The sequence below is a fragment of the Myiozetetes cayanensis genome, unplaced genomic scaffold (genome assembly GCF_022539395.1).
Source record: "Myiozetetes cayanensis isolate MyiCay16 unplaced genomic scaffold, myiCay2020 scf10, whole genome shotgun sequence".
Taxonomy (NCBI): Eukaryota; Metazoa; Chordata; class Aves; order Passeriformes; family Tyrannidae; genus Myiozetetes; species Myiozetetes cayanensis.
In genome coordinates, this window is record NW_026086605.1 from 4,242,103 (window position 1) to 4,254,264 (window position 12,162).

General features: G+C 43.2%; 1 protein-coding gene across 2 annotated transcripts in view; it reads right to left on the reverse strand.

The window, feature by feature from the left end:
• Positions 1–266: 266 nt before the first annotated feature.
• Positions 267–12,162, reverse strand: part of CUNH10orf90 (chromosome unknown C10orf90 homolog) — a 64,709-nt gene continuing 52,813 nt past the window's right edge. The window contains exons 7-10 of one of the 2 annotated variants that reach the window (XR_007627422.1): positions 3,322–3,385; positions 2,159–2,258; positions 1,414–1,546; positions 267–411 (exon numbers count right to left, since the gene is read on the reverse strand). Coding sequence is in view for 1 of the 2 variants with exons in the window: in XM_050305347.1 (XP_050161304.1) it covers positions 1,508–1,546; positions 2,159–2,258; positions 3,322–3,385 (203 nt within the window). In the remaining variant the exon portion in view is untranslated. Of the gene's footprint in view, positions 412–627; positions 1,547–2,158; positions 2,259–3,321; positions 3,386–12,162 lie in introns of those variants that run through there. The other variant, XM_050305347.1, reaches the window with a different exon arrangement.

The window sequence follows — 12,162 nt, forward strand, 5'->3', positions numbered from 1 at the left end:
GAGTTACCTGCGGTCCAGCCTTGACTTGGGTTTCCAGTAAAGCTTTGCTTGCTTGGTTTAAAAGACCTTTTTTGGGGAAGAACCCTGGCAGTCTCTTCCTCACAGCCAGCATTACCTTACCTTCCATGTTCTCTGCATTGTGTTGAACTACCTGATGAATTTTTGAAGATATCTATCTGGAACACAGCATATTTGTTCAAGAGGTCTCTATCTTCTCTCTGGGCAAAAAATTAACATTATTCTTATGTTAACTGAAACACAAAAAGGCTAAATAATCCAACAAAGACAGAGCACAAAATACAAGCAGGTCCCTTGTGTCCAGCACGGGTCACACAGCTGGAGGATGTCGCAGTGGCCAGAGCCCAGCTCACAAACATCCCTCTTCCAAAAGAACTGACCTTCCATCTCAGCCTAGATTAGGAAAATAAAGCAGAGATATCAAAGGTCAAATTCCAGCCTCCTTCAAGCACGCTCAATCAGGGGTTGGGGCAACAAAGATTAATACTTGCAATGATTTTTTATGGTATTTTATACCACGGGGTTTGTGGGTACAAAAACATGACTTCTCCAGCAGTTTCCATAATTGTGTTATATTTAACAGCACCAAATAAAAACAGAGCGGTTGGATCAATATTACACTCATACTTTATTCCATAAATAAACTCCATTGGTTTGTAAGCTGCTTGTTTTTACTTCCAAAATGTACAAATAAAGATTTAAATATTTTTTGGAGGAAACATTACAGATGGTTTGAGTTTTGTGCAGTTTTGATGCAAACATGCTTCTTGGCACCACTTCTTAATATGCCATTTCTATACATACTGAATGCTCACAGAAGTGGAGTAAAATATACATTACCATGAAAAACATGAAAAAAATGTGTTATAAACAAATCTTTAAATATTGCTCTTTAATGGGTAATGTTGGTAGGTAGGTTCAGTATATGAACAGAAGTAGAGTCCTTCAGAAGGCTGAAATATTGTTCCCTTTTGGTATGTTAAGTATTAATGTGAAACTGCTGCTGCTATGATTATGTGGTAATGCTATTTCAACTACTTTCTAAACGTAACAAATAACAATGTCCATTTTTCTTTACTTCAAGGATTTAACTCACAGGAAATCAATTAACAGAATACTTCAGAGAAATCAGTTTTCCACATCTTACAAACTCTCTCCTATTGCTACAGAGAAGAATACTTTTTAAAAGATTAACACAAATAATACCGCTGTAGTTCAATATTTGCATTAAAAATTCTTAAAATTATTTCCTCTGGGTAAGCTGACCAAAAGGTGATGCTCTGAAACAGCTGTGTTCCTTTTCAGACTGTCTTTGATTACTTGAAAGTTGCCTTAAAAATTTCAGAAATACAAATGATCTTTCTTTATTTAAAGAGGCAAAGATAAGAAAAATACCTCCAGGTAATTGAGATAACAGTTAATTTATGGCTTATCTAGCAGTCAAAGGCATTCAAGATCCAATTAGGATGATGGGCAAGAGACTCCTTTGTCACTCTGTGTTTCTGTGAAGGAGCTGGTCCAGTAATTGCTAAAAAAAAAAAAGATGAAAACCAGCTTTAAGATACTGTTAAAATACATGAGGTGCTAGAAATCTTCAGTGATACGAGAGGTGAGACGGAATTGGCATTCTCAGACTTCAAATGTTCACTGCTCAAAAAAAGAACCAAACACTGCAGGCTTTTCCATCTTGGTCAGGAAGGATGTTGTGAGATGGAGGAACAGAGCAGTTAAACAAGGAGAAACTGGTACTTGTGTGCAACATGGAGCAGGATTACCTGGGAATGCCTCCAGTCTGCACCTGCAGCTTTCTATCATAACTAATTACTAATTTTTTAAAAAATAAAAGGCTGGGGTGCTTAGCCCAACATGGGGCATGGAGAAACTTGGTCTTGTAGAAGGTGGTGCCCATGGCCACTGAGATGGTCTTTAAGGTTCCTTCCAACCCAAACCATTCCACCCTTCTGTGAAGGTTCAGCTGTTAATTCCAGGTTAAAGAAGTGCCTCAACCCGAGGGCAAGATTTAAAAGCCATCCCTTGCTCTCAGGGTTTGCACATGGTGAGCACAGCCTGACCCCAGTGCCTCTACAGACCCATCTACGGGGTTACAAAACTCTGCTTGGCTTTCCCAGGGAATCCTTACCTTTTTAAACATCTCCACTCGCAGCCTGTTACTCTGCATGATGATCCTTTTCTGCTTCTCCTCTTGTTTCTTTTTCACTTCAGGTAGATTTTCATAAATCCTGTAACGAAGTCACAAGGTGAAGTTCACATGTCATCTGCTGGACTCCTCTAGGAAACGTTTGCCTTCAATGCAATATTTGTCATTAATGGCATCTCTAAGCACCTGAATTAGATTCATGGCAGGGGAATTGACAATAATGGTTTTATATTAAATCTGACTGGTTGAAAAAATCTTGTTGGAAGTTCTAATTTTGGAATTGAAAGGAAGTAAAGAAAGACATGTGACCAGGTTATCTCAGTGCTGCAATGTAACTCTGCAGTAGCTTCTAACGAGCTCAGTGGAGTTGGTTTCAATTTATAGCAACATAATTCAAACCAGAATTTGGCCTGTACACTGTTGTTTTTGTTTTTGTTTTTTTAATTTATGCAACAAAATTAATACCAAGCAATCATTTTCAAGTATTCTTCTAAAATACAAGAAAACCATCATTATAAGACTGTAGACTGTTAACATTTTTTCCCAGTCATTAGGAACTCTTTTTACCAGGAGAACACAATCTTTCCATTTTCAAAATAACAAGAGTTGCCTTTAAAAGAGCTGACTTCTGGTCTGATCCTTTTCCATTAAAATCAATGATAAAATTCACAGGAGTTTGAAAAGTAAAAAGAAAAAAAAAAAGCTGGGCCTTCCTTCCCAGCAGTCCCGTTCTTTGCATGCACAAAAAGCCTGTTTAGTTCTGATTTTTCCTCATAATATTTTGCAACACCGACTTCTTGAAGGAGCCTGTTTGGGCTGGAGATTTTATTCTGGAGGAGAGGAATGGGATGCACATTGAGCACTCTTAGAATCAGGATGGATTCCACATGGTGGCCCTTTCACAGCTTCCCCTGCTGCTCACGATGGCACAAAGGGAAAAGATTGGACACCACAGAAAAACAACCCCACCAAAGCGACTGCACTGCTTCCATTTGTGAATTTTCTACAGGAGTTACCTGTTGGGGACGTAGTTTTCATGCCATGCTGTCTGAAACTGGTAGAAAAGCGGTGCTCAAAGGGCAGGGCTGCCCCAAATCTATCAAACTATCTATCAAGAAAACCACGAGTGAACCCTAAACTTTTACCTTTTAGATCTCATGTGCATCTCCTTCTCAGGAATGAACCTTTCCTTTGGTTTGAAGAGGTTATCTAGCAGAGGGAAAATAAAGTTAATATTGGAGAGATCTGCATTTATTTAGGTCTTAAATGTCCTGTCCCACGTAGCCATGACATGCTACCGCTGGCTGAAGTTTTGACAGCTTAAGGTCGGATCTGAATCTCCACAGGTCAATGGAGAAACATTTAACAGCTTCATCTGGAGCTGCTTTTGATCCTGAAACTTCCCTACAGAATGAGGAGGTTGGATAAGACCCACAGCAACCACCTTCATTGTAGAGTTCATTCATTTTAACGGCATGTGGGTTTGTCATTGCCACGTGTAGCTGTGTATGCCCTTTATTCAGATTAAGAACCAGTGATGATTTCTGCTCTCTCAAGTGATCCATCTTCCCCACATCCTTGTGTCACATTGCCATGTCCTCAGCTGATGTGTATTGGGAACCTGGCCCGGTACCAGCATTTCTGATTCGATTTACACCTGTCTGGAAGGGCTTTGAATCATTATGCCCAGTGTTAGAAGGAGGAAAATTACATTACTCTTCCCTGATCAAATATGAAGAGATCTGTGATAATTCCAGTCAGCATTTCCCTGGATAGAGGAAAATAATTACTGATCTTAGCAGTCAGTGATTCTCAAGAATAGGTGATTTTAACACCTTCTCTGCAAAAAATGGTTTCTGAAAGGGAAAGGATGGTGTTCATACAAGGTGGGTGGCCACAAAATAAATGAGATCACTGTTGTAAGTTGTTATCTCTATGTAAACTTCATAGGATCGTGGAATCACAGAATGGCTTGGTTTGGAAGGGACCTTGAAGCTCATCCAATTCCACCCCCTGCCATGGGCAGGGACACCTTCCACTAGCCCAGGTTGCTCCAAGCCCTGTCCAACCTGGCCTTGGACACTTCCAGGGATGGAGCAGCCACAGCTTCTCTGGGCAACCTGTGCCAGGGCCTCATCACCCTCACAGGGAAGAATTTCTCCCCAGTATCCCATCTAACCCCACTCTCTGGCAGTGGGAAGCCATTCCCTTGTCCTGTCCCTCCAGGCCCTTGTCCAAAGTCCCTCTCCAGCTCTCCTGGAGCCCCTTTAGGCACTGGAAGGGGCTCTAAGTTCTCCCTGGAGCCTTCTCTTCTCCGGGCTGAACAATCCCAAGTCTATCAGCCTTTTCTCATAGGAGGGATGTTCTATCTCTCTAATCAAAAATAAAAGGGAGCTTTGCAACATTTTCTGTTCTGAACTGGTGCAGTTTTCCAAGCACAACTTGAGAAAGGAGAGAGGCTGTGAAGCCTCCTCTGCCTCAGGACTGACTTTTCTCCACTCAGCAGTTGCTTACACTTAATCATTCTTATTAAATCCTCAGTACACACAAGCAACATGCCCAATTTGCTGGGAAAACATAATTTGTCTTCTATTTATTAGTGTTTTAATGTTCATTTATGTGTTGATTAACTTGAATAAACACTTGGACGCGATTGCTGTCCAAATAACCCTGCAACTGAAAGGAGCAGATTGCCTGTGACCCAGAAGGTCCTGGTGGAGGATTGGGGTGAGGGGTCACTGATTTTCTGGGAGCAGTGTGGATCCCCAGCACAGTCCAGAGCAGCCTCAGCCTCCCCTGCTGCTCAAGGTTCACACCTCATCCTGACAGCTCAGGGCTGCAGGAGGCACCCCTACCCACAGGGCACGTCCTCCAACCCCGAGAATGGCACAGGCTAAGTTTGAAATCACATAAAACCCTCACTGGGGGTTCTCTGAGCTGCAAAACAAAACCAGGAGGCATTTCATGCTGCACAGCAAATTCAGGCATCTTTTTGTCTGTATGGTAATATTGTCTTCAGCATGAGATCCCTGATGTCCCAGCCAGTTCCTTGCGTGCTCCCCTGTCCTTGAAGAGCACAGAAGAGCAGCTGAGGGCACTAGAAATGACACCCCAGCACAAACCTGCACTGCCTGCATGATGTCCTCCCACAGTAAGTCAAGGCAGACCTCTCCCAGGATGTGATACAGTCAGAGAGCGTGGCTGACCAGCAGAGCCCGTGCTTTGTATCCTCTCCTGAGCACTGTGAGTGATGACTGCTCAAATCGACGGATTTTTACTCCAGGAATTCTCAGATGCAGGTTTTCTGCAATAAAACTAATTGTTTTAGGGATCTCCACTCCTCTTTTTCCTAAATAAAAGCTGTTGATTGCAGAATCATAGAATGGTTTGGGTTGGAAGGGACCTTAAAGACCATCTCATTACAACCCCCTGCCACAGGCAGGGTCGCCTTCCATTATCCCAGGTCGCTCCAAGTCCCATCCAACCTGGCCTTGGACACTTCCAGGGATGGGGCATAATGACACATTAACATTTCCAGACCCCTGTGCACAGACATCAGAACAAGCAAAACCCACCTGGGGATCTGCAGCCCCCCGACCTTTGCTGTGTACCAAAGATCAGCACCAAAAGCTAATCTGTATTTTTCCTGCAAGCCCCTAAGACAGCCTGGGCTCTGTGTGGGAGTGCTGGGAAGCACCACAGAGGCCAGGAGCTGTGCAGGTGCCCTTACTCCAGAATAATTCTCTCCTGATGGCACAGAAATGGTCTTGAAGGGCATCAGACCCACCACTGCCCACAGCTGTGCCTGGAACGAGGTGTGTGGCTGTGCAGGGCTTTGAAGGGATGGATTAGAAAGGGAGTCTGGGGAAAACCCTCCAAGAAAATAATCAATCCACCTTGGTTATAAAAATATCCTTTGTGAAGCTGTGTGGACTCAAAAGGCCACCGTCATGGCTAAACACTGATGGTGTCTCTTGGCTCCTCTCAGGTTGTTATGCATGAGTAAAAAACACACATGTAAACATCAGGCAGAAATAAGGCTAATCACTTGAAAGATTTTAGGACTAGAATTCAAAATGTCAGTGAGAACTAAATGAAAAATCGGTATAAATGAGAAAATAAAAGTTGTATGTGCTTCTAAATATTGCTAATACTCAATACTGAGAAGAAAGTGTGTTTTGAAGTAGAAGAGCAGCACACGTTCAGAGCTATAACAACCTGCCAAGCACATCATACAGACCTGAATTAAGGTTCTTTCCCACCAACCAAAGATCAAATGGGCCATAAGGTGGACAATTCCCCGAGCTGATAGCCTTTTGAACTGCATTCTACAACTTCCTTATCAAAGCTCTTTATCAAATTTCATAGCCTTGTATGGCTTTTGGAGACAACTATTGTGAATGAGAGAAAACAAGGGATCTCAAAGCAGATATTCAGCATTTCCAGAGATGCACCACAGTTAAACAAAGGTATAGATAGAGAGGCATGAAACACTTGGTTGGTGTTTTATTCAAACCATGTGAAACTACTGAGTTTCTGGTATTTCCACCAACCAGGTCTGACACTTCCACAGTGGGAGAAAGAAGCCACTTCAGCAAGCTGTAAATGAATATAAATGGGTCACCCTTGTAATATATTTTAATTAATGCTGAATTGCACCTCCAACAGGATGAGTAACTCTGCTGGGGAAGTTAGTAAATGTTTAGACAGAGAACACATGAAATGATTGTGTTGGAACCAGCCTCTGACTTCCTATTTACCACTAAATCACTGAAACACTTAAAAAGAGAAAAACAGTAGCAAAACTTATCAAAATATACAGAACATAGATACATTTTCTCCTAACAAGAATGCAAATTCTCAAACTTTGTTAAGACTTAAAACATGTGTTTGAGGATGTGTTGCCAGTCCCTGAAGAGCGGTGGTGGTTCTTTAATTTAACTGCTTTTTTTTACTGAACTGAAAAAAATAATTCCCCAAAAGCCCATTTTGCCCAGAGAAGTCCTAAGATACAAAACATTTTTTTAAACACCACTTTTTTTTTAAATCAACAGCTCCCTAAAAAATAAATTAGCCTTGAATCTAAGATAAATGTTGAGGTGATGTTGAGCTTTGTGTGCCCATAGCACTCGACTGGGAACTCCTCCAGAGAATATAAACCAGTGCCTACACCCAGGGGTGCTGCCCAAACTTTGCACATCCCATGTCAGTGACTTCATGCAATGAATTCCCTCAGCTGCAGTCAACAGATGACGTTTTGGTATTATTTATAAAAAATGCAAGAAGCCATCAGTTAAAGGTTTGAGGGTGAGACTGTCTGAGCTTCTGCTCATCTCAGAGAAATGCCGAAGCTCCCAAGTGGTCCTTCCCCCAGGAGGACCCACAGGAAGGTGATTCTCAAGCTTTCCAGCTGTTCAGGTCCTACACTGCGGCTATTGAGACTTCTGACCCTCCCTGATATCTGTCTTAACAATCACTAAGATCTCTGAAAAGGCTGTAAAGTTTATAGGTTTACGAAAACATTTTCATACTAAGTGAATTCTGGGGATGACGCAGGAGATTTCAGTGCCCTCTGTCCAAATGCTACTTAAATATTCATGGAATTTACCCACAAAAAAAAAAATCAATTAGCATCTCACCTGGCCTTCCTAAATCTTTTTTTATGTCATTAGAGATCGTAGTCTTGAAAAGCATAATTTCTTTTATCCAAAAAATAGCAGCTAATGAAGAAGGTAGGACAGAGCTTGGTAAATTCATCGAACATTAACTAAATCTTTGGTAAAATTTGCACCAGCTTCTTAGACCTGACTTCTTTAGCTTCAATTTCTAATCATGGCTGAAATCAGACCTTTTACTCCTGGATTAAAAACTCGAGGATCAAAAATTCATGTTTTTTTATTTGGCTGCTCCAAGGCTGCCTCGAAATGATCCCAGCAAAGCGACTGAGCTCCGTGAGTCACCCGCTGTGAGACACGTTGTTTCCTGTCACCCACACAGAAAACTCCTCCTGTTTGAAGATTTTCCAGTTTACTGCCCAGGGGCTGCCTATTTCCTCCTTCCCCAGGAGGAGGTCACGGAGGGGACACGCTGGTCACCCTGTCCACTCTCACCTCCACCCCGTTGTCCCCAGGGACTGTGTCACCCACTGCCACCCACTGCCAGTGACCTGCAGTGTGCTCATCTGACTCACAGGCACTACTCTAATCCGTGTGATGAGTAATAATATCCTAAAAACGTGTTGTTTCACTCCCTAATTCAATGGCCTGGCTGCAGCTTAGTCTTTATTCAGAGCTGTCAGCCTTGAACAAGGTGCCAGTGCCCAAAGGATCAGCGGCACAGCTGCTGGCCCCGAGTCACACGTGGGCTGCTGGTGGCTGCAAACATCTCATCAGCCACCAGTGGCATGTGAAAACCACGAGGGTGCACCTTAGTGGTGCAGGATTGCTCCCTGGTTACCACCTTCTCCTCTCTCTACAGTCCAAACAAAACCCTCCCTGGCACGGAGCTGCTCAAGAAACCTTGAAAACCCAAACCAACAGCAATCCTTCACCCTCCAGTGAAGCTTTTTGGAAGGGTTCAGAACCAGCAATGGAGGAGATACAAACTTGTTTCCAAAGTGTTCCTAAAGATGGAGGGTTTGGATACAAATCCAGACAAACAGAGCAGGCACCGTGGTGGGGTTGAACGGTAACGTTCAACTTCTATTGCCACTTGCAATGAACCACCAACCCTCTCAAAGGGCAGCGAAATGGAAGGTATGAAAAAAACCATATGTGCCTGAGAAATTTTGTTAAACCCCTCAAAGTGCTTGTGTACACCAAGATCACAGGGCTGTTCATTATGCAGATTTAAAGGCCTATAAACAGCTGGTAGTCCTGTCACTGAAGTAATTACATTACGGTTTTGGAGATTTAAATCCAGTTATTTGAACATTGTTTCTATTCAGTTCGTCACAGTGGGATCTCTAATTTGCCTGACATAGTAAACAGCAGAGTAGTCTATCTTGGACTAATTAGCACTCTCAAATTTAGCAGTACCCATTACCCAGCACAAAGGCTAGAGTGAGAGTTGCAGGTTCTTCGCCTTCGAAGAGCTCTTGTGACGATAAAAATCTTGTGCAGGATAAACATTTTCATTTTTCTGAGATTACTTTCAGCACTTCTTAAAACCCTGCTCGTGAATCACAATTAAAAAATGGTAAACAACTTGGGTTTCTGAGGATGAGAAGGTAAATGGAAAGTGCACAGATGTTGGTATTTATATGGAAATGATGCTGAATGCCAATTATTTCTTTCTCTTGCAAGAAACTAAAGTTGTAACAACACTGTCAAAACATAGGGAAACCAGGCTAATAATTTCATATTCCCAATAAAGACATTTTAGGCTGATAGAGTAATCCCAAGTAGAGAAAAATCTCTGCAGGTCACTGCTCTGGGTGTAAATTATTTTACTGAAATAAAAGCTGCAAGACCAGAGAGCAGCACATGTAACAAGCTCATTTCAGAGAGAAATAAGTGCAGCAAACTTGTCAAGCACAGAGGAAAACACCTCAGGCTGCAGTTTAACCCTCATTTACACCTGAATAAAATGGGCACTCACTTCTCCCTATCCTGCACCACCTTCCTGTGTGATCACATGGGGAATTGGGCAGGGAATGTCCTCTCATGGTGGAAAACTAGTTGGATAACTAACATTAAAGTCAGTGCTTGAGGGAAGTGACCTGCAGTGACCTGCTCCTGCTGCCCAGCCACAGATGGGCTTGAAATCCATCCTGAGCTCACCCTGTCGGGGCAGTGGAAATTAAACTCATCAGCCAACCTGCTCTTAAGAAAAAGACCACTGGAAAATGTGTGAGGCTGTGCTGGCAGTGATCCCTGTGAACCTCAGAGCCATAAAGACCTTTTTACCTCTACAAATCCCAAAGACATCAGGAAAGAGAAAAAACGAGAAAGGAGGAAATGATCAGACTGAAACAAGCAACTCCAAGATCACCCCCTGGAGCCTGCAGGTACCATCAATACGAGCCTGAATGCTTAAACACATTTCCAGGCCACCATTTCACCCTCCTGGGTTCTTAGTTTCCAATACTAAGTTTCCAATACTTTTCATGGTGTGTTCCTGTGGAGGAGCAGCCTGATTCCTGAGACCAGGAAACCTGAGGGAGGGCTGCACTGGGCACAGATTCTTTGAGACCAGAGGGAGAACAGGGTGCCCAGAGAATCTGTGGCTGCCCCATCCCTGCAAGTGTCCAAGGCCAGGCTGGACAGGGCTTGGAGCAACCTGGGCTAGTGGAAGGTGTCCCTGCCCACGGCAGGGGGTGGAACAACATGAGCTTTAAGGTCCCTTCCAACCCAAACCGTTCTGTGATTCTATGATTCCATAAACCAGTAACACCAGTACCAAACAAAATCCCTGTGGCTCTAGGGATGTGGCAAATCAACTGCCCTGCCTGCCCAGGAATGTTTGCTGTGCAGGTGCCTTGACTTCTAATGATGGCTGAGCTCTAATATGTGTTGTATGGACATGGCATCACTGGGAGGACACTGGGACAGCTCTCTGTCCTTTGCTGCCCAGTGCAACTGGACCATACCCTGGAGAGCAGTGGTTGTGATAAACACCACACTGACCCTCAGCCATCAGCCCTTGTGCCCAACTCTGGTGTCACAGTCCTGAGGCTCCAACTGACTCACAACCAGGTATAGCTGGAGATGGAGCTGGAGTCAGGACTTTCTGTCTTTGGATATACAGACATGTTCTTCCTCTTCTGGCTGCTTTGTGCCTTCCATAAACTCCAGGTTCTTCACTACTTGAAGAGGTGGCTTTGAATCAGCTCAGGGAATACTAATTTTAATCCTAATTTAAACACAACACCCCCCCTAAATTTACTAAAAACCAGTTCCTTGTAAATCAGCTCACTGATCCCAATAAAACACAGGGGCACAGAGGAGCACATGCAGCGACAGAGCAGGAGGTGACACTGCTGCTTGTGCCCACAGCTCCCCTTGCACCAGGGTATCCTTAAATCACTGGGATTTGGGTGTCCTCTTCCCACCCCAGTAAATGAAACTGTGCTTGCATCCCTTCCTGCAATACAGCTGCATTTTCCTTTCGCCTTGGTTTTCAGAAACACACAGTTCTTCATGGCTTTAAAAGCACATTTTTCATGGTAAAATGGCCATTCCAGAGATCACAGAATAATGATGGCAACAAGTTATACCTTCTCTCCCTCACAGCTTTGGGGGCTGGCAGAAGGGAAGGAGGAGGCTGTGACCTCAGAGGGACAGGGATGTCATCAGCAGGGACATCAGGACAAAGGGCATCCAGTGCCATGGGTGAGCACGAGGGAGAAGCCCTTGCAGCAAAGAAAGATCCCCCACTCTGGGTCTCACTGATGGCACAAATCCTTCTGCACAACATCAGCCACCAGGGCAAATCCTAAAATATCAGTTGCCAGGACTCAGAGCAGATTAAATATGCTCAGCACACTCCTACACAGCCCTCTGTGCTGCAGCCTGCAGAGCTGGGCTTTGTCCAGGGATCTTGGATTTCCAATATTAACTGCAGTTATGCTTAAATAACAGAACATCTGACACTTCTGTCATTATAAAAATATTAGAATCTCACAAACAGAAAATTACCTGTGGCTACATGAAGGCAGATCGGTTACAGAAACTAAAGATTCTCCTTAGGCAAATTTACCTTTAATGACCAACCACTAAAAGAGGGAAATAGTCATTTAGCTGAATAATTAATTAATATATTTCAATGTTATGCTTTTATTAATCATTAAACAAGCATAAAGATTAAACCTTCATTACAATTTAAGGAGAAATAGGTTTAACCATTCTTTTTTTTGTTTGTTTCATACAGCGTTTGCAGAGTGGTTTGGGGGACTTTCAAAGATGATTAAAAAAAGGGGAGATTTTTGCTACTTCTTCTGAGATAGGTGACAGACTCCTGGCCTGTGCCTTGGCCTGCTGGAAGAG